This window comes from Mauremys reevesii, linkage group 4, assembly GCF_016161935.1.
Source record: "Mauremys reevesii isolate NIE-2019 linkage group 4, ASM1616193v1, whole genome shotgun sequence".
Taxonomy (NCBI): Eukaryota; Metazoa; Chordata; order Testudines; family Geoemydidae; genus Mauremys; species Mauremys reevesii.
In genome coordinates, this window is record NC_052626.1 from 144,766,781 (window position 1) to 144,786,366 (window position 19,586).

Here is a 19,586-nt window from a genome sequence, read left to right on the forward strand (position 1 = left end):
ATCCAGCCAGCCACCCCTCTATCTATACCCCCCATCCCCATATACACACCTATCTATCCATCCATCCATCCACTCATCCCCATATACACCCCTCTATCTATCTACCCATCCCCATGTATGTCCTGCTATCTATCCAGCCATCCACCCAGCCGCATATACACCCCTCTATCCATCCCCATATACACCCCTCTATCTATCTACCCATCCCCATGTATGTCCTGCTATCTATCCATCCATCCACCCATCCCCATAGACACCCTCTATCATCCCCCATATCACCCCTCTATCTATCCATCCATCCACCCATCCCCATAGACTCTCCTCTCTCTATCTAATCCATCCATCGTTCCCCATATATCTCCTGCTTTCTATCACTCTGTCCATCCCCATACACACCCCTCTATCCAGGGGCGGCTCCAGGCCCCAGCATGCCAATGTGCTTGGGGTGGCATGCCGGGGGGGCGCTCTGCCGGTCGCCGGGAGGGCGGCAGGCAGGTTGCCTTCGATGGCATGCCTGTGGAGGGTCCGCTGGTCCCGCGGCTTCGGTGGAGTCGTGGGACCAGCAGACCCTCCGCAGTCACGCCTGCGGGAGATCCATCGGAGCCACGGGACCAGCGACCGGCAGAGTGCCCCCCGCGGCGTGCCGCCGTGCTTGGGGCGGCGAAATGTCTAGAGCCGCCCCTGCCTCTATCCATCCTTCATTCCCTATACACACCCCTCTTTCTAGCCATTCCTATACAGACCCCTCTGTCTATCTATTCATCCCTCCCCGTACATACCTCTCTCTATCCCTTTGTCTGTCTCCATAAACACCTCCCTATGTATCCATCCTGATACTCAACCTTCTATCCATCCAGCCCAAACACAGCCCTCTCTGTATCCATCTACACGCCACTCTGTCCACCCATCCAGCCAGCTACTCACCCCTCTATCCATCCCCATACACACCCCTCTACCTATCCCCATACACACCCCTCTATCCACCCAGCTACTCACCCCTCTATCCATCCCCGTACACACCCCTCTACCTATCCCCATATACACCCCTCTATCTACCCATCCCCATGTATGTCCTGCTATCTATCCAGCCATCCACCCAGCCGCATATACACCCCTCTATCCATCCCCATATACACCCCTCTATCTATCCATCCATCCACCCATCCCCATAGACTCTCCTCTCTCTATCTAATCCATCCATCGTTCCCCATATATCTCCTGCTTTCTATCACTCTGTCCATCCCCATACACACCCCTCTATCCAGGGGCGGCTCCAGGCCCCAGCATGCCAATGTGCTTGGGGTGGCATGCCGGGGGGGGGCGCTCTGCCGGTCGCCGGGAGGGCGGCAGGCAGGTTGCCTTCGATGGCATGCCTGTGGAGGGTCCGCTGGTCCCGCGGCTTCGGTGGAGTCGTGGGACCAGCAGACCCTCCGCAGTCACGCCTGCGGGAGGTCCATCGGAGCCACGGGACCAGCGACCGGCAGAGTGCCCCCCGCGGCGTGCCGCCGTGCTTGGGGCGGCGAAATGTCTAGAGCCGCCCCTGCCTCTATCCATCCTTCATTCCCTATACACACCCCTCTTTCTAGCCATTCCTATACAGACCCCTCTGTCTATCCATTCATCCCTCCCCGTACATACCTCTCTCTATCCCTTTGTCTGTCTCCATAAACACCTCCCTATGTATCCATCCTGATACTCAACCTTCTATCCATCCAGCCCAAACACAGCCCTCTCTGTATCCATCTACACGCCACTCTGTCCACCCATCCAGCCAGCTACTCACCCCTCTATCCATCCCCATACACACCCCTCTACCTATCCCCATACACACCCCTCTATCCACCCAGCTACTCACCCCTCTATCCATCCCCGTACACACCCCTCTACCTATCCCCATACACACCCCTCTATCCATCGGTCTATCCCCATACACACCCCTCTATCCACCCATCCAGCCGGCTACTCACCCCTCTATCCATCCTCATACTCACCCCTTTAGTCATCTGCCTATCCCCACACCCCCCCCCCCATCTATCGGTCTCCAGACACACCCTCGCACACACTTATCCATCCATCCCAGAATCAAGCATCACTACCCAGGAACTCAGACGCTGAAACTTGAATTTCCATCTTGACCCTAGCATGTCCCTGTTGCTGGCAGATCCCAGAACCAAAGCCCAGGGCTCAACTCCAGAAATCTGACCCCAGAACCTGAGCTGCAGCCCGGGAAGCCCATACACAGAACAGCAGGGCTCAGAAGGGCCTGCGGCTGAGACCCACATCCATGGAGGACTTAGGTGCCCAAGTCCTAGTTTTAGGCTCCCCTGAGATCCCCAAAACTCTCGCTCGGCTCATGCCCAACACCTAAGTCATTGTAGTAGAAGTTTCATACCCGCCTGAGTTTCTGCCTCAGGACATGTGAGCTGCTGCCTCCCTCTGGGCGTCTGGGCACCTGTCTCGCACCTAAGCCCCAGCACGACCCACCGACCAGGGGAGGACAGGCGTTCATGCTACCCACTGGGCTATGCTGATGTGGGACCCCCTCAGTCCCTCGTGGTGGAGCCGGTCCGCGGTGGCTCAGTGAAGGAGTGGTTGCAGCCAAGGGACTGGCCCCAGGGGTCTCCCACCTCCCAGCTGGGTGTCCCAACCACCGGCCCACAGAGTCCTTCTCAAGCCCTGGCCTGCTTTCTCTCTGGCCCAGGGACTCCTGTTCTTTAAAGCCACTGTGGAGGAGGAGCTGTACCAGGAGAGACCAAGGGAGCCCCATGTCCAACTATCCTATTATCATTCTGTGGCTTCTCTTCAGGCGGGGGCGGGATTGAAACAGGAGCTTCCACATCCCAGGCTGAGTGCTCTAAGCACTGGGCTGGGCGTTGTAAGCTGGGCACCTCCTCCTGTGGCTGTTTTGCGTGAAGTGAGGCAGTCACTCTTTCTCACAAGAAACAACGCAGGCACCGAAGCTGCTCAACCCCAGGAGAAGGGTTCCCGGCTCTGGGTCACTGGCAGAGCGAGGCGCTTCTCTGCAGCTTGGACTGAGGGGGTGAACTCCTTGAGGGGGCGGGACATAGGACCCCCCCCCATCTCCCATTGTCTCGCTCAGCTGGCTCCCTGCCTAGCATGCCTAGCACCCATTCATTATATAGGGAGCCTGGTGCCTAGCTCAGACTTTCTGGATCCCAGTGTTGGTCCAGTGATTTTCTCGGCACCTAAACATTAAGTGTTCCCTTACTGAGCACCATGCCTAAGTCCCTAAATCCTAGAACCCAGCTACCTCATGTGATTGACATGTCTAGAACACAAGTCACTGGCATGATTGATGTACCTAGAACCCAAACCGTTGGGCTCCAAGATGGGGCTCTCCTTGTCCCACCACTCCCATGACATCTCTGTCCCTTCTCCCCCTTATAACGCCCTCTACTCCACCCCAGGAGGGTCCCATCACACAGTGGAAGGACTAGTGGGTCCTCATCCTGGCTGTGTAGTTGTTGTTTTTTTGCTCTTCTCAGCTCTTTGATCTCAGCTCCACATTGGGCAGGGACAGGGGAAGAGATTGTTAATTATTACTGGGAAGTACATGGTCCAGGAATGCTATGAGGCCTGTAATGAGGTGTAAATCTCAACAGATTAGTCAGGGAGCAGAAATGTGCGGCGTGGGCCCCCTGCATCGCCTCACCACACAAAGCCCCCCCATCCATGGATCCAGGGCTTTAATGAATCACTGCGGACCCTCCAACTCACCAGCCCCACCCGCACACAGCCCCGAGTGCAGGAGCCCTCCCCCGCGGCAGGGGTGGCTCAATGTTTTTTGCCGCCCCAAGCACGGCAGTCAGGCAGCCTTCGGCGGCGTGTCTGCAGGACGTCCGCTGGTCACGCGGATTCAGCAGCGGTTCTGCGGGTGATCTGCCGGTCCCGCGCGTTCGCCATACCCGCCGCTGAACTGCCGCCGAAACCGCGTGGGACCGGTGGACCTTCCGCAGAAACACCGCCAAAGGCTGCCTGACTGCAGCCCTCACAGGGACCGGCAGGCCGCCGCCCCCCCCCCCACCCCCCGGCCACGCGACTTGCCGCTCCAGGCATGCACTTGCTGCGATGGTGCCTGGAGCCACCCCTGCCCCTCAGCTTGCTGCAGTACATGGCAAAGACCCAAAATGGTAGGACACACCAGAATTACTCAGGCAAGACACATGCACTGCAGTGGGATTCCTCACTCAGTGCCAGGTTGGCTCACAACCGAGGCCCATCTAACCCAGTCTCCAGCAAAGGAAAATGTGAGACACACACACACACACACACACACACACACACACACACACAAAATGTCTCAACCCGGTCTCTAACAGGGACCCCCTGAAACCCTGCAGCAGGAGGCTGTGTCATCAACTCTGGCTAGTTTCATCCACTGAAATATCCAGTCCCTCTTTGAATCTTGGCCTCCACAACTTCTGGTGGCGGGGCGTTCTGAAGGCCGATCACACCTCGGGTGAAAGTGCATTTTCTGCCTCCTTGTGATTGACTCCAGGAGCTCAATGTATTTAGCATAACCAAGAGTAGATTAAGGGATGGCCGATCCCAGTCTGTACGTACCTCCATAGGAAACAAATAATTAATTCTGGGCTCTTTAGTGGCCGAAGGTCTGACACCCCCCAATGGCTGGAAATAGACAAATTCAGACTAGAAATAAGGGGTACGTTTTAAAGACTGAGGGGAATTAACCATTGGAACAGCTCACCCAGGGCTGTGGCTGATTCGCCATCGCTGGGAAGTTGTGCTAATAGATCTGCCCCCGTTCAGCCAGGAATGATCTGGGGCAGTTCCCTGGCTTGTGTGACACCGGAGGTCAGACCCGGCTGGCCTGAGAATCTGTGAGTCCCAGGCCAGTCACCCTCCAGAGGAGATTTGATCCCGCTCTCTGCTCCTTCCCATCGCCCTTCTCTGAGCCTGGCATCTCCAGCCAGAGCTGGGGGGACTCACCCCATGGAGGGAGATGGAGCTGGTTGGGTATCTCTGGAGCTGGTGGAGAAAGGCAGCATCCAGCCCCTGGAAAATGTCCTCCTCCCGCTCTTGCCCCTGCAGTCCATGTGTCGCACCAACCGGAGCACCATCGGGGGTTACTTCCTGGCTGGTCGAAATATGGTCTGGTGGCCGGTGAGTATTGCAATGGGGGCGGGACAGATAGACAGGTAGATATGGGGCTAACCGTCAATCTTGGGAATGGATTCAGAACAGGGTTTAGGGCTGAGGCTTAATACTTGACCCTAGCAGGAGCTGGGGTGAGGATGGGGGGGCAAGGGTTTGACATCAGGGGACCATAGCAAGGAGATGAGGTTGAGTGGCAGAAGGTGGCATTAGGGCCAGTGCCGGGGGTAGGGATTGGCGTTAGGGTAGTGCCAGGGGACAGGAGGTGGCGTTAGGGGCAGTGCCCAGGGGTAGGGAATGGCATTAGGGGCAGTGCCCAGGGCAGGGGTGGCATTAGGACAGTACTCGGTGCATCTATCCATAGCCCAGTCCCTCTCCCTCGTGCTGTGCTGCAGGTGGGCGCGTCTCTCTTCGCCAGTAACATCGGCAGTGGGCACTTCGTGGGGCTGGCTGGCACCGGTGCTGCCAATGGCCTAGCTGTGGCCGGCTTTGAGTGGAATGTAAGTGATTTCGAGTGCCCATAACCACCTCCCTCTCCCTGCCCCACTTCCACCCCCTCCCTGACCCCGCTCCACTCTCCCCACCAGGCTCTCTTCGTGGTTCTCCTCCTTGGATGGCTCTTTGTACCTGTCTACCTCACTGCTGGGGTGAGCATCACACTGGGTACAGGCGGTGGGGCTGGGAGCCAGGACTCCTGGGTTCTATCCCCAGCCCTAGAAGGGGAGTGGTGTCTAGTGGTTACAGCAGGGGGGGGGGCTGAGAGCCAGGACTCCTGGGTTCTATCCCCAGCTCTGGGAGGTGAGGAGGGTCTGGAGGGTTGGGGCTGGGAGCCAGGACTCCTGGGTTCCGTTCTGTTCTCCCTTTACCTGCAGGTGATCACAATGCCCCAGTATCTGAAGAAGCGATTTGGGGGCCGGCGAATCCGGATCTATCTGTCCGTCCTGTCCCTCTTTCTCTACATCTTCACTAAAATCTCAGTACGTAATTAATCCTCTTCCAGGGGGCGGGGGCGGGAGCAGTGGCTGTTGGCCCCGGCTTCTCCCAGCAGGGGGTGCTGTGTACATCGGCCCCGTGCTGAGCCCCCCACCCTGTATCGCCCCCCGTAGGTGGACATGTTCTCGGGGGCTGTGTTCATCCAGCAGGCGCTGGGCTGGGATATCTACGTCGCTGTCATTGCCCTGCTCGTAATTACCACCATATACACCGTGACAGGTAACGGGGCCGCAGCTGGGGTGGGGGCCCAGGGGCTGCTCCAGCTGGGCCCGGGGCGGGGGAGGGGAGCCCAGGTGGGCACCGTTTCACCCCACCCCTCCTTGCACTCCCAGGGGGGCTGGCGGCCCTGATGTACACCGACACCGTGCAAACCTTCGTCATCATTGGGGGAGCCTTCGTCCTCATGGGCTTTGGTGAGTGAGACCCACCCATGCTCCCCTCACAGACAGGGGCAGGAATTGCAGCTGAAAGGAAGCCCCTGGTGCCTCCAGCCCCAGCAGGGGGCGCTACAGGGAGCAGGGCTGGGGTGCTGGCTGTAAGGGGAGGGGGCTCCCGGTACCTCCAGCCCCAGCAGGGGGTGCTACAGGGAGCAGGGCTGGGGTGCTGGCTGTAAGGGGAGGGGGCTCCCTGTGACTCCAGCCCCAGCAGGAGGCACTGTAGGGAACAGGGCAGGAGCACTGGCATGGGGGCAGACCCAGCAGGGGGCACTGTAGGGAACAGGGCAGGAGCACTGGCTATGAGGGGCCCCTGGTCCTGCCAGCCCCACGTTCTCCCAGCTGTGGGGAGTGGGGAGGGGGTGCTGGGTGTGGGGGGCTCCTGGTGACTCCAGCCCCAGCAGGGGGCACTGTAGGGAGCAGGGCAAAGGCACTGGCTATTGGACGGGGGGGCTCCCAGCTGTGGGGAGCGGGCTGCCGAGGCCTCTCTTGGTCACAGTGCCCCCTGTTGGTTGGTTTGCAGCGTTTCACGAGGTGGGGGGCTACCAGGGGCTCTTTGACAAATACCTGGAGGCCCTTCCCAGCAACACCCTCTCTCCAGCCCCGGCCCTGTACAACATCTCAGCCACCTGCTACCAGCCCCGCCCCGACGCCTTCCACCTCCTCCGCGACCCCCTGACCGGAGACCTCCCCTGGCCAGCGCTAATCTTCGGCCTCACCATCATCTCCACCTGGTACTGGTGCAGCGACCAGGTATGGGGGCGGAGAATGGGGCCCGGGGCCTTTCCCCTCTGGGGGCGCCGGCTCCGCTCCAGCCCCAGGGTGGGGGACTGGCTGGCTCAGGGCATGGGGCCTTTCACTGGGGCGTTCCCTGCTCACAGGTGATTGTGCAACGTTGCCTAGCGGGCAAGAGCCTGACCCACGTCAAAGCCGGCTGCATCCTCTGTGGGTACCTGAAGCTGTTGCCAATGTTCCTCATGGTGATGCCAGGAATGATCAGCCGCATCCTCTACCCAGGTACGGTGCCCCTCACCTCACCAGGAGATAGGGACAGCTGGGCACTGCTGCCCCCTGCTGGCGGGATCCCAGCTGCCCCATGTCTTAGCCCCCTGCCTCCAGGCCTGGCCCCCCCTGCTGACCCCGTTTTTCTCTCCAGACGAGGTGGCCTGCGTGGTGCCAGAGGACTGCAAGCGGATCTGTGGCACTGAAGTCGGCTGCTCCAACATCGCCTACCCCAAGTTGGTGGTGACTCTCATGCCTGCCGGTAAGCAGTTGGAGCTGGCACCCAATACCTTAGTGCATTGCTAGGGGGGATCAGCAGGGGGCGCTGTGCTACAGGGGCAGGCGGGGGGCTCTGCAGGGGGTGCCAGGATGCAGGGAGCGGGCAGGTGCGGGGGCTCAGCAGGGTGTTGGGCTGCAGGGGCATGCGGGGGCTCTTCGGGGCTCCGTGCTGCAGAGAGTGGGCGGGCGGGCAGGGGGGCTCAGCAGGGGGAACCGTGCTGCAGGGGGCAGATGGGGGACTCAGCAGGGGGCTCTGGGCTGCAGGGGAGGGGGGCGGGGCTCAGCAGGGGCACCGGGCTGGAGGGGGCAGGCAGGGGGCTCAGCAGGGGAAGCTGGGCTGCAGGGAGCAGGAGGGGGGGCTCAGTCGCGGCCCCTGGGCTGGAGGGGGCAGGCAGGGGGCTCAGCAGGGGGCGCTGGGCTGCAGAGAGTGGGTGTGGGGCTCAGCAGAGGCGCTGGGCTGCAGAGAGTGGGTGTGGGGCTCAGCAGGGGGCGCCGTGCTGCAGGGAGCGGGTGGGGGGGATCAGCAGGGGGCGCTGGGCTGCAGGGAGCAGGTGGGGGCTCAGTAGGGGCGCCAGGCTGCAGGGAGCGGGCGGGGGGCTCAGCAGGGGGCGCTGGGCTGCAGGCGGGTGGGGGCTCAGCAGGGGGCGCTGGGCTGCAGGGAGCGGGTGGGGGGGCTCAGTAGGGGGCGCTGGGCTGCAAGGGGTGGGCACTATGACTCTCTGTCGCCCCCTACAGGTTTGCGGGGGTTGATGCTGGCCGTGATGCTGGCCGCCCTGATGAGCTCCCTGGCCTCCATCTTCAATAGCAGCAGCACCCTATTCACCATGGACATCTACAACCGCCTGCGGCCCCAGGCCAGGAGCAAGGAGCTGCTGATTGTGGGCAGGTGAGGGTGCACTAGGGGCACTGTGTGGCAGGGAGTGCTGTGCCTCTGAGCTTGCTGTGGGCTCAGCCATGCCCTGTCTACTAGCCAGCACTAGGGGGCGCTGTGGGCCCAGCCATGCCCCTGCCCCTCACCCTGGTCTCTGGGCAGGGTGTGGATCTTGTGCATGGTGGCCATCAGCATTGCCTGGATCCCAGTGGTGCAGGCGGCGCAGAGCGGGCAGCTCTTCGATTACATCCAGTCCATCGCCAGCTACCTGGCGCCACCCATCGCTGCTGTCTTCTTCCTCGCCCTGTTCGTCAAGAGGGTCAATGAGCCCGTGAGTGCCAGGGGACCCAGCCAGCCGGAGATGGAGGGGGGAGGGGACGGGGTGGGAAGGGACCCAGGTGTCCGGGATGGCGAGAAACGGGCGGGGGATCGGGAGACCCAGGTGTCCGGGGATGGAGAGGAGGAGGAGGTGAGGGAGGGGGGAAGGGACCCAGGTGTCTGGGGATGGAGAGGAGGCGGGTAAGTGATGGGAGATCCAGGTGTCTGGGCAGCCAGAGGATGTGGGGGACCCAGGCCTCCAGGAAGTGGGGGGGTGGTGAGGGACCCAGGTGTCCAGGCAATGGAAAGAAAGAGGAGGGGGGGGAGGGAGTGGAGATGCAGGCGTCACACTCTCTAGAATGGATCAAGGGCGTGAGTCCCAACCTCAGGGCAGACTGACACAAAAACTCACTCCGATATTCAGGTTACTCCCTGTCCCAAGGGACCAGTCACTCACCCCAGCTCAGTCGCTCTGCAGAGCTCACGCCAGAGACAAGGCTGGCAGCCAGTCCTGTAATAAACCAGCGGAAGATTTAGTAACTAAGAAGAAACAAACGTGTTAGTTACAAGGGTAAAGCTACACACACAAATGAGTCTTAGATTCCAGAAGGGGGCAGAAGCATTGCTCACAAGCAAACCTCATGCATCCTTGTGCGCTAACGCAGGCCGAGCACTGGTTACCTAGGCTTGGCATCATAGAATATCAGGGTGGGAAGGGACCTCAGGAGTCCAACCTCAGGCGTCCAACCTCCCGCTCAAGGCAGGACCAATCCCCAGACAGATTTTTGCCCCTGATCCCTAAATGGCCCCCTCAAGGGCTGAACTCACAAAGCTGGGGTTAGCAGACTAATGCTCAAATCCCTGAGCTATCCTCACAGTGCGAACGATATAAAGAGCCACGTTCTTCCTGGCAGGGGTTTTTATTCCCTTCCCCCAAAGTTTAAGCTGGCAGGATGAGGCCTCATGGGCATATCCTCTTCAGGGGTGTGTGTGGGGGGCAATCATTTGCCCTCTGATGCTCCACGTTGGTCTGTCTGGTGTTGCTGGATCTGGCTACACAGCAGCTGACACCCGCAGCCGACTCAGGCTTGGGCTGTGGGCCGGTTTCATGGCTGTGTAGACGGCTGGGTGCGGCCCAGGCTGTAGGCGCCTGCGGGGTCAGAGGGTCCCAGAGCCTGGGCTCCAGCCCGACCCCAGATGTCTACTGAATCGGCTGGCACGGGCCAGCGTGGGCGGCTAATTGCCGTGGAGACAGACCCCACGGGCCGGCTTTTGCAGGGCAGGAGCTGCCTCCTGTGGCAAACTGGCATTTCACACCCGGTGGTGCTATTTTCCCAGCTGGTGATTTACTGTTACAGAGCAACCCCACAGTATAACCGGGGTACAGAGGCGCTAGGTGAGCTCACTGCCTGCAGCAACGTACAAACGCCTCAGCGAGTCTAAACGCTAAGCCCTCAGCCCTAATTTAACAAGGCTAACACACAGGTGAGCTAGGCTGGGTCTCAGCTGTGTGTGTGTCAGGGGCCGGTTGAGGCCTAGAGGCCTTGGCATGAGCTGACACTTGGTCTGCCAGTGTCCACAGCAGGCAGCAGCTGGAGCGGGGAGGGAGGAGGGGACCCAGGCATCCAGGCAGTGGGAAGGGAGGGGAGGAGTGTGGGGAATGGGGACCCAGTGTCTGGGCAGTGGGAGGATGGGGGAGGAAGGGAGCATGTGGGGAACCCAAGTGCCAGGCACAGGGAGGATGGTGGACAGAGTGCGGAGGACCCGGGCATCTGGGTAGCGGGAGAACATGGGAGGGTGGAGGGAGTGGGGAACTCGCATCCCGGCAGTGGGATGATGAGGGAGCGAGGACCCAGAAGCCCAGATGACCTCCCCCGTCTTTCTCCACACAGGGCGCGTTCTGGGGGCTAATCGGGGGGCTGCTGATGGGCCTGGCCCGTCTGCTGCCTGAATTCGCCTACGGCACAGGCAGCTGCATCTTCCCCAGCGCCTGCCCCAGACTTATCTGCGGGGTGCACTACCTGTACTTCGCCATCATCCTCTTCCTCGCCAGCGTCGTCCTGGTGGTGGGGGTATCACTTTGCACCCCGCCCATCCCCGACAAGCACGTGAGCAACCCTTGGGAGGGGGGAAAGGGGACGGGACCCAGGCATCCGGGACAGCTGTGCAGGACACTCACGCCTAGGAGGGAGAGACCAGGGTGGGGAAGTGTCCAGGACAGTAGCGCAGGGTGCTCACCCCTAGAGAGAGAGAGCAGGACAGGGAATGGGACCCAGGTGTCCGGGACAGCAGTGCAGGGTGCTCACCCCTAGAGAGAGAGAGCAGGATGGGGAATGGGACCCAGGTGTCCAGGACAGCAGTGCAGGGTGCTCACCCCTAGAGAGAGAGAGCAGGACAGGGAATGGGACCCAGGTGTCCGGGACAGCAGTGCAGGGCACTCGCCCCTAGGGGGAGACAGCAGGACAGGGAATGGGACCCAGGTGTCCGGGACAGCAGCGCAGGGCACTCGTCCCTAGCGGGAGGGAGCAGGACGGGGAATGGGACCCAGGCGTCCCAGTGCAAAGTGCTCACCCTGCGACCCCCCCCCTCCCCAGCTACATCGGCTGGTGTTCAGCCTGCGTCACAGCAAAGAGGAGCGCGTGGACCTGGACACGGAGGAGGAGGAGGAGAGAAGGAGGCAAGAAACGAGGCAGCAACAGGGAGTGGCCACGAACGGGGCTGTGGAGCACGTCTTGGAGGTGGAAGGTGGGTCTTGACAGGGGCCACTGGGCTGCAGAGGGACGGGGAGGGGGCTCGGCAGGGGGCGCTGTGCTGCAGGGGGCTCGGCGGGGGTGAGCCGGGCTGTAGGGGGATGGGCGGGGGGCTCGGCGGGGGGAGCCGGGCTGCAGGGAGCGGGTTGGGGGCTCGGCAGGGGGCGCTGTTCACACTCTTTCTTCCGCCAGGCCCCCCGGCCAGTCAGCCCCAGGGCTGCGTGGGGCGCTGCATGGCGTGGCTGTGCAGCCTGGGGGGTGCAGCGCAGCGGGCACCGGAGCCAGGTGCGGAGCGGCTGCCAGACATCACGGAGCACCCGACCTGGAGCCGGGTCGTCAACCTCAATGCCATCGCCATGATGGCCCTTGCCCTCTTCCTGTGGGGCTATTACGCCTGAGCCGCTGCCATGGGGAGCCCTCCCGCCTCAGCCCCCCCACGGGGCGCTCCTGCTCTGCCACAGGGCTCCCAGGCCACCTCCGCCCCCCACTGCCGCCAAATAAACCCTCTTTCCTGTAACCCGCCCCCTGCACCCTCTATCCAATGTGGCATCTCCCTGGGGTGGGGGGTCCCCTCTGCCCTATGCCATAGACCCCCCCACTGCTGTGCACCTTCCCCCTCCCGCAAGGTATATTCTGGGGGCTCCCCTCCCCCACAACCCCAGTACAGAGACCACAGGAAGAGAGTGGAAACGGGAGGGGGACAGCAGAGCCCCCAGCCCCTCACCGACCCCCAGCCCGGCCTCCCACCAGCCCCATGAAACTCAGGCTGGGAAGAGTGTGGAGGGGAAGCAATAGACAAATAAATGAATGGGAAACTCCAGCCTGTGGCTGCTTTTCTGGGCTGGAGCCGGCGCCCCCTAGAGGGGAAAGGCCCCAGGTCCCATTCCCCACCCCCTGAGCCAGCCAATCCCGTAGCCCAGGGCCAGATTGGAGCTGGCGCCCCCTAGAGGCGCAAACACACACAAACAGGCTGTATATGAAAATAGAGGGGAAAGGCCCCAGGTCCCATCCCCCAGCCAGCCAATCCCCTAGCCCAGAGCCAGATTGGAGCTGGCGCCCCCTAAAGGGGAAAGGCCCCAGGTCCCGTCCCCCACCCCCCTGAGCCAGGCAATCCCATAGCCCAGGGCCCCAGACTGGAGCTGGCACTCCCTAGTGGAGAAAGGCCCCAGGTCCCATTCCCCACCACAAACACACACAAACAGGCTGTATATGAAAATAGAAAGCTCTATTTCAGAGCTACTCTGCCCCCTGGTGCTCAGACGGCTTTATGGTGCTGGGATGGCGTGGGGGTGGCAGGGGGGCAGAGGGGATGGTACAAATGTTCCCCCCAGATTTCAACCCCAAAGGATCTGGGAAGGAGCTCCCCTGAGCCCCATTCATATCATCCCCCTTTGGAATTAAGGGGGGGGCTCGGATTCACCCCATGCCCTCCCCGCTGAATGTGGGACTGCCCCCCACTTAAAACCAAGTAGCTTCTTTTTACCCCCATTGGAATTAAAGGTGGGGGGGCAACAGATTCACCCCATATTCCCTCACTGGAAAGTGGGGTCCCTTCTCCTAGTGCGGGGGGCTCTTTGCCCCCCCTTGAATGTATGGTTCCTCGTGCTCCCGCCTCCAAAAATCCCATCCCCTGCTAAGATCAGGGTCACTCCTATGTTTCCTCCATGGCTCTTAAGGGGTATCAAAGCCCCCCACATTCCTCACTAAAAAGCTGGCGGGGCTATTGGAATGGGGGACCCCTCCCTTCCCCCCAGTAAAGAGGGGTCCAATTCTCCCATCTGAAATGGGGGTTTCCCTTCTCCCACAAGTGTGGTGTCTCCTCCCTGTACCCCACTGAATCTGGGGTGTCCCCCCATGGCAGTGAAGGGGTTCGCCAATCTCCCCAGGAGATCAGGATCCCGCCCTGAAATGGGGGCCTGCTCCTCTGCCCGCCACGTCACAGGCTGCCCAGCGCCTGCCCCACCCGCACCCTGCACCCAGCACTGGTGCGGAAGCCAAAGCGCCGGGGCCCCTGGAAGAGGAGGACGATGGTGGAGCCCAGGTTGAACTCGCCCAGGCCGGCTCCCTTGGGGGCGGGGACCCCGGCTGGCCCTGCCCAGGCCAAGTAGCTGAGGTCGTGGTAGCAGCCCTGCACGTGGCGGGCGCAATTGGTTCGAAGGTCCTGCCAGAGAGAACGGGGGCCACGGTTACCATGGTGATGGGCACCCCCTCAGTCCACGTCTGCTCTGGCTCGCAAGAGCCATGTGACTCTGTGCTCACCGCCCACCCCCAACATGCGACCCCACAGGAGCACATGCTCATTAGCCCACCCCACGTGCAATTCCTCCAGAGCATGCGCTCACCAGGCCCCCCCCCCACATGCAATCCCATGGGCGCACATGCTCACCGGGAGGCCCCCCCACGTGCTATCGCACATGTGCACGCACACTCACCAGGGCCCCCCCCCTTGTCTGATCCCACAAATGCGTGCACGCTCACCAGGGACACCCCACATGAGATTCCACAAGCACACACATGCTCACGAGGGCCTCCCTCACATCAGATCGTGCAAGCATGTGCACGGTCACCAGGACCCCCCATGTCTTTTCATGTAAGCGTGTGCACACTCGCCAGGGCCCCCCCCACATGCAATCCCATGAGCCTGTGCACGCTCACCAGGACTCGCCCCTATGCAACCCCCACAAGTGCACACGCTCACCAGGGACCCCATCAGGACACGAGGGCTGCCCCCCTCTCCAGGGCTCCCAGCTCCCTCTGCCCCCAGCCCCACCTGGTCACAGTAGATGCGGATGGAGCCCACGTTGGTGGCCCCCACAGCAGTCAGAGAGAAGAAGCCGTGGGCCCACTTCCCGCTCAGCACCACCCGCTCGTTGTGGCAGAATAGCCCTGGGATCCAGCGCACCACGCTCGGGCTCACCGACATCAAGGAGCCTGCCACGGATGGGCACGGGGCAGGGCAGGCAGATAGATGGGAGGGAAGAGGAGACCCCAGTGTGAGTGACAATCGGGTCCATGCCCCCCACCGCCCCAGCCTGCTCCCCTCCTCGGCTGTGCCGTACCGGGGAAGTGCCGGCGGTGCCGGATGTGCCAGTCGGTGGGTGAGTGGAAGCGGTGATAGTCACCCGGCGCCAGATAGATGATGCACTGATAGAGCCGGTGCCCCCGGTGCCACCATGGGGAGAGACCCCTACCTGGGGAGAGAGACGGACAGCAAAGGGTTAATCTGCACCTGCCTTGGATTGGGACACGGACACACACACACACACACACACAGAGGGATTGTCCCCCCAGTGTGGCCCCTTTGGTCCCCAGATTGGCCCCTGGGATCTACCCCAGCCACCACCCCCACTCCCTGGATTGGATACTAAGACCAACCCCCCATATCAGCCCACTCCCTAACCCCTCGCTCACCCCTATCTTCCCTCCAGTCCTGGGGCCCGAGGAAGCTCTCCAGGGAGTACGTCACCCCCTTCACCTGCTCCAGGCGGCTCCTTCGCACCCGGCCCAGGTGCACGATGCAGCCGTCTGCCGGGCTGACCTGCAACCAGCCAGGACAGGATGAGAAGTGGGGATGGCCTTGCACGGAGATTCACGAGGGCAGGCCAGGGCATTCACACCTGTGCCAGCTGAGCAAAGATGAGGGCACTCCCAATCCCCAGGGAGCAGTACCCTGGGGAGGCAGGGGCAGGGCTCTGGGGAAAGTCCATGCCAGCCCATGCACAGACAGTGCAAAGCTCTTGTGAAAAGCCAGGCTGTGAAAGCACCAGGCCTGGAGCCCTGGTGAACACGCTTGTGTCTCACACGTGAGGGAGGCTCGTGCCGCTGCTGGCGCGGCCATGTTGAGCTCGCAGAGCTGCTGGGCACACATGCAGGCCAAGGCAGGCGGGGAGGTCTGGGACCCTGGTGAGCCTGGCCTCAGGGAGGGACGTGCATGTGTATTGTCACTGTGGGCATCATGTCAAAGGGGTTTCATGGGAAGGGAAGACCCATGATATGGGGCACAGGGGGGAGGGGAGAATGAGGCAGACCATAGGGGGGCATACCATAATTTGTGCAGGAGGGGTGGGACATACCATGCCATGTGAGGGGAGAACAAAATGAGACCTATCATATTGTGGGGGGTTCAGGAGTGGAAGGTAATCGTACTGTGGAGGGGTGGGATTGAACATCCCATCCCATGAGGAGCTTTGCTAGGGGAGTGGGGGGCCTGCCATGACATGGGAAGGCAATGAAGGGGCCGGGCGAGATATACCATGTCATGGGAGGACAATGGGAGGGCCCTACCATGTCATGGGGGGCCAGGGCAGGACATACCATGCCATGGAAGGACAATGGGGGGCAGGGCAGGACATACCATGCCATGGAAGGGCAATGCAGGGGGGGAGAGAACAAAGCAGGACATACCATGCCATGGAAGGGCACTGGGGGGCAGTCCGGGAGATACCATGTCATGGGAGGGCAATGGGGGGCAAGGCGGGATGTACCATGCCATGGGAGGGCAATGGGAGGGGGACAGAGAAGGACATATCATGCCATGGGAGGGCAACAGGGGGCAAGATGGGATGTACCATGTCATGGGAGGGCAATGGGGGGGCAGAGAAGGACATACCATGTCATGGGAGGGCAATGGGGGGCAAGGTGGGACGTACCATGCCATGGGAGGGCAATGGGGGTCAGAGAAGGACATACCATGCCATGGGAGGGCAATGGGGGGCAAGGCGGGACGTACCATGCCATGGGAGGGCAATGGGGGGGACAGAGAAGGACATACCATGTCATGGGGTGCAATGGGACGCACCCAGGGCTTGAGCGGGCGCCGGAAGAGCTCCCCAAGGCTGCGGTAGCCACTCAGATCTTCCTCAGCCGCCTCGGCCATGTTGACGGAGAAGGCCCAGACGTAGAGCGCCAGCAGGGGGCGTTGCAGCCAGCGGGGCAGCGCCAGCCCTGTCAGCATCCCCCAGAGTCGCGAGAGCAGCCGGGTGGGGGCACGGCAGTACAAGGCCTGCAGGGGGGAGAGTCAGCAGAGGGCACTCACCCCTTAGAGCCCCCCCATATATCCCCTCCCCCCACTCCTCCCATCCCACCCCTGATCCTTCCCATCCCTTCTTCTGCCCCCCTTCTCCCCAGTTCCTCCCCCTCGCTGGCCCCTTCTCTACCGCCCATGCCCTGACCTTGCTGGTGGGTTGCAGCCCAACACGGGTGAGGGGCTTGAGAATCTGCCAGGAGCGGAGCCGCAGGGCATGGCCAGGTATCCGGGGTAGATGGCGCTGCAGGGAGAGCCTGGGGATGGCCATCCTGGAGGGACAAGTACAGCACCATGCACACACTACGGCTCACCCCGGGGGGGGGGGGGACCGGGATAGAGAATGGGACCCAGGCGTCCCGGAGGGCAGCACTGGGTGCTCACCCCTGGGAGTTATGAGATGATCTACACAGCCTGCCTTTGCCTTGGAGATTCCAGCCTGGAGCAGAGGGGAGTCACTGCCCCAGAGGCATCCCCCAAAGCCGGGCTGGGCCCCCCACGCCCATCAGGAGAGCAGCACCCAGGCTCGGGGCTGCCATGGGGCCAGACAGCACCCCCAAGACAGAGACAGCCCACTCCCCGAGACCAAACACAGTTACACACAGCATAACACAAACACACAGAGCATAACAGTGTTGTGCGCAGGCACAGTAACACAGAGAGCGTAACACACAGTGTCACACAGAGCATAGCAGTATAACACACACACTCTGATAGAGACACAAAGCAAAAGTGTTGCACATACAAATGTAACACACATAGGGTGTAACACAAAGAGAGCATAAACCAGTGTAACACACTAACAGTGTAACACAGAAAGTGTAACCGGGTCACAGAGCACAGTGTAACACACACACCAAGATACTCTTTGTGTGTCTGTGTGTAACAGTTGCACACACAAATTTAACACAGGGAATAGAATAACAGTGTAACACATAGAGAGTGTAACAGTGTAACACTAACAGATGTGATACACTAATAGACTAACACAAAGAGCATGTATCACACTCAGAGCACAGCGTAATTCACACAGTGTCGCAGTGTAGCACAGTGTAACACACATCACACACGTGCACAGACACAGTGTCATATACGCACAGACTATAACAGTGTAACACACAGAGAGACATACACACACATAACACACAGCAGCTAAGAGTGGGGTGTGACTCCTAAAAACCTACAGACAGCCACAGCCCCCCACTTACACACACAGAGGAAACATGCACAAATGTACACATACACACTGACGCACAGTGGCTGGGAGAGAGACTCCTGGCCTTTGGGTCCCACACACATGGAACAGGACACCCCTCTACACGCATTAGTAACGTAACACACATCTGCCTTGAGCGACACGCCCTGCTATTTATATACACAGGAAACAAAACTCACACAAAAAGAACAGGAGGACTTGTGGCACCTTAGAGACTAACAAATTTATTTGAGCATAAGCTTTCATGGGCTACAGCCCACTTCATCTGCATGCATCCGATGAAGTGGGTTCTAGCCCACGAAAGCTTATGCTCAAATAAATCTGTTAGTCTCTAAAGTGCCCCAAGTCCTCCTGTTCTTTTTGCGGATACAGACTAACACGGCTGCTATTCTGAAAACTCACACACACTCGCTGACAGCAGACGGTACAACCGGCACAGATACAACACACACATTTGACACAATGACCCACACCCCGCAACATGCACACCTGCACACACTGATAGCAGGACAGCGACTCTCAAGACAGCTGATATCTGCTGATGCTGGTGCATGCATATGCACACACACCCCACAACTCAGCACAGACACCCCCTAGCAGCCTCCTACAATATGGCACATAGAATGACAGTGACACAAAGTCACACACACAATGGCATGCAGAAGACACACACACACACACAGACATACAGTCACACACATGAGGGTACAGAGAATACTCCTAACACACAATCACACACACTGTAATAAAAGAGGGTAACATTCACACAAATACAAAATCACACACCCACACAACATACAGAGAACACTAACACAATCATAAACACACAGACATACAATCACACACACAAGGGTACAGAGCACACTCCTAACACACAGTCACGCACACTATAACAATAGAGGGTAACATTCACACAAACACAAAATCGCACACACACACAGAACACTAACACAATCACACAGAGAAAAACACTGAATGACACTAACACAAAATCACACCCACTACAAGGGTACAGAGAATAACACACACACACAGAGAATGACAACAACACACAAATCACCACACACACACACACACACACACACACACACAGGGCGAAGACAGAGCAGACACACTCACTGGGAGCAAGGATGTTGCTGGCCCGGATCCGTCTCTTCCACCTTGCAAGTGCTCAGCGATGGCCATCACATGACATGTGCACAATGACTCACAAGACTTGCATGGAGGGGCCGGGCCTTCCCTCATGAAATTGGCTCCGCACAAGCCTATGGTCTCATCATCACCCCACACAGCAGGACCGTGACATCACCTGGCCACGCACACACGGTGGGATTGCAAACAGTAGAGGCTTGAACTCTGCCCCGGATACGGCTGCATCTCAGTGCCAGGCAAGGGATCCCCGTATAAACAGCCCCCGAACCCCACCCCAGAGGGGGCTGCATCTCAGCGCCAGGCCAGGGATCCCCGTATAAACAGTCCCCACACCCTGCACCAGAGGTGGCTGCATCTCAGTGCTGGGTGAGGGATCACCATATAAACAGCCCTCACGCCCCAACCAAGAGGT

At 60.2% G+C, this 19,586-nt stretch overlaps 2 protein-coding genes across 7 annotated transcripts in view; one reads left to right on the forward strand and one right to left on the reverse strand.

The window, feature by feature from the left end:
* SLC5A2 (solute carrier family 5 member 2) overlaps positions 1–12,532 on the forward strand; it is a 30,759-nt gene extending 18,227 nt beyond the window's left edge. For 2 of the 3 annotated variants that reach the window (XM_039533912.1, XM_039533913.1), the window contains 14 exons: positions 5,074–5,145; positions 5,532–5,636; positions 5,724–5,783; positions 6,009–6,113; positions 6,243–6,348; positions 6,462–6,542; positions 7,087–7,316; positions 7,445–7,580; positions 7,720–7,827; positions 8,580–8,730; positions 8,878–9,046; positions 10,926–11,141; positions 11,628–11,778; positions 11,976–12,532. In XM_039533912.1, the coding sequence (XP_039389846.1) occupies positions 5,074–5,145; positions 5,532–5,636; positions 5,724–5,783; positions 6,009–6,113; positions 6,243–6,348; positions 6,462–6,542; positions 7,087–7,316; positions 7,445–7,580; positions 7,720–7,827; positions 8,580–8,730; positions 8,878–9,046; positions 10,926–11,141; positions 11,628–11,778; positions 11,976–12,181 (1,896 nt within the window). In that variant the 3' untranslated portion in view covers positions 12,182–12,532. Of the gene's footprint in view, positions 1–5,073; positions 5,146–5,531; positions 5,637–5,723; positions 5,784–6,008; positions 6,114–6,242; positions 6,349–6,461; positions 6,543–7,086; positions 7,317–7,444; positions 7,581–7,719; positions 7,828–8,579; positions 8,731–8,877; positions 9,047–10,925; positions 11,142–11,627; positions 11,779–11,975 lie in introns of those variants that run through there. The other variant, XM_039533914.1, reaches the window with a different exon arrangement.
* A 523-nt stretch (positions 12,533–13,055) lies between these two features.
* On the reverse strand, positions 13,056–19,581 carry LOC120403186 (phosphatidylserine decarboxylase proenzyme, mitochondrial-like). 4 transcript variants are annotated; one of them, XM_039534026.1, is made up of 7 exons: positions 19,142–19,581; positions 16,955–17,078; positions 16,555–16,785; positions 15,195–15,321; positions 14,843–14,974; positions 14,554–14,714; positions 13,604–13,944 (listed from the first exon to the last, which is right to left on the reverse strand). In XM_039534026.1, the coding sequence occupies exons 2-7, from the start codon at positions 17,075–17,077 to the stop codon at positions 13,720–13,722; spliced, it is 999 nt and encodes a 332-aa protein (XP_039389960.1). In that variant the 5' UTR covers position 17,078; positions 19,142–19,581; the 3' UTR covers positions 13,604–13,719. The 4 variants fall into 4 exon arrangements, with proteins under 4 accessions (XP_039389963.1, XP_039389962.1, XP_039389960.1 ...); XM_039534025.1 differs by lacking the exon at positions 16,955–17,078; XM_039534029.1 differs by lacking the exons at positions 14,554–14,714; positions 16,555–16,785; positions 16,955–17,078; positions 19,142–19,581 and adding an exon at positions 15,857–15,994 and having other exon boundaries at positions 13,056–13,944.
* Positions 19,582–19,586: the final 5 nt, after the last annotated feature.

Bases quoted from the DNA above. Each gene is read 5' to 3' on its own strand.
- LOC120403186 (XM_039534025.1), bottom strand. From the start codon at position 19,267: ATGAGGGAAGGCCCGGCCCCTCCATGCAAGTCTTGTGAGTCATTGTGC. The intron at 15,322-16,554 runs GTATGTCCTTCT...GGCTGGTTGCAG, and splicing joins CCATTGCACCCCATGACATG to GTCAGCCCGGCAGACGGCTG. The intron at 13,945-14,553 runs GTGGGGCTGGGG...TCTCTCTGGCAG, and splicing joins TCCGCATCTACTGTGACCAG to GACCTTCGAACCAATTGCGC.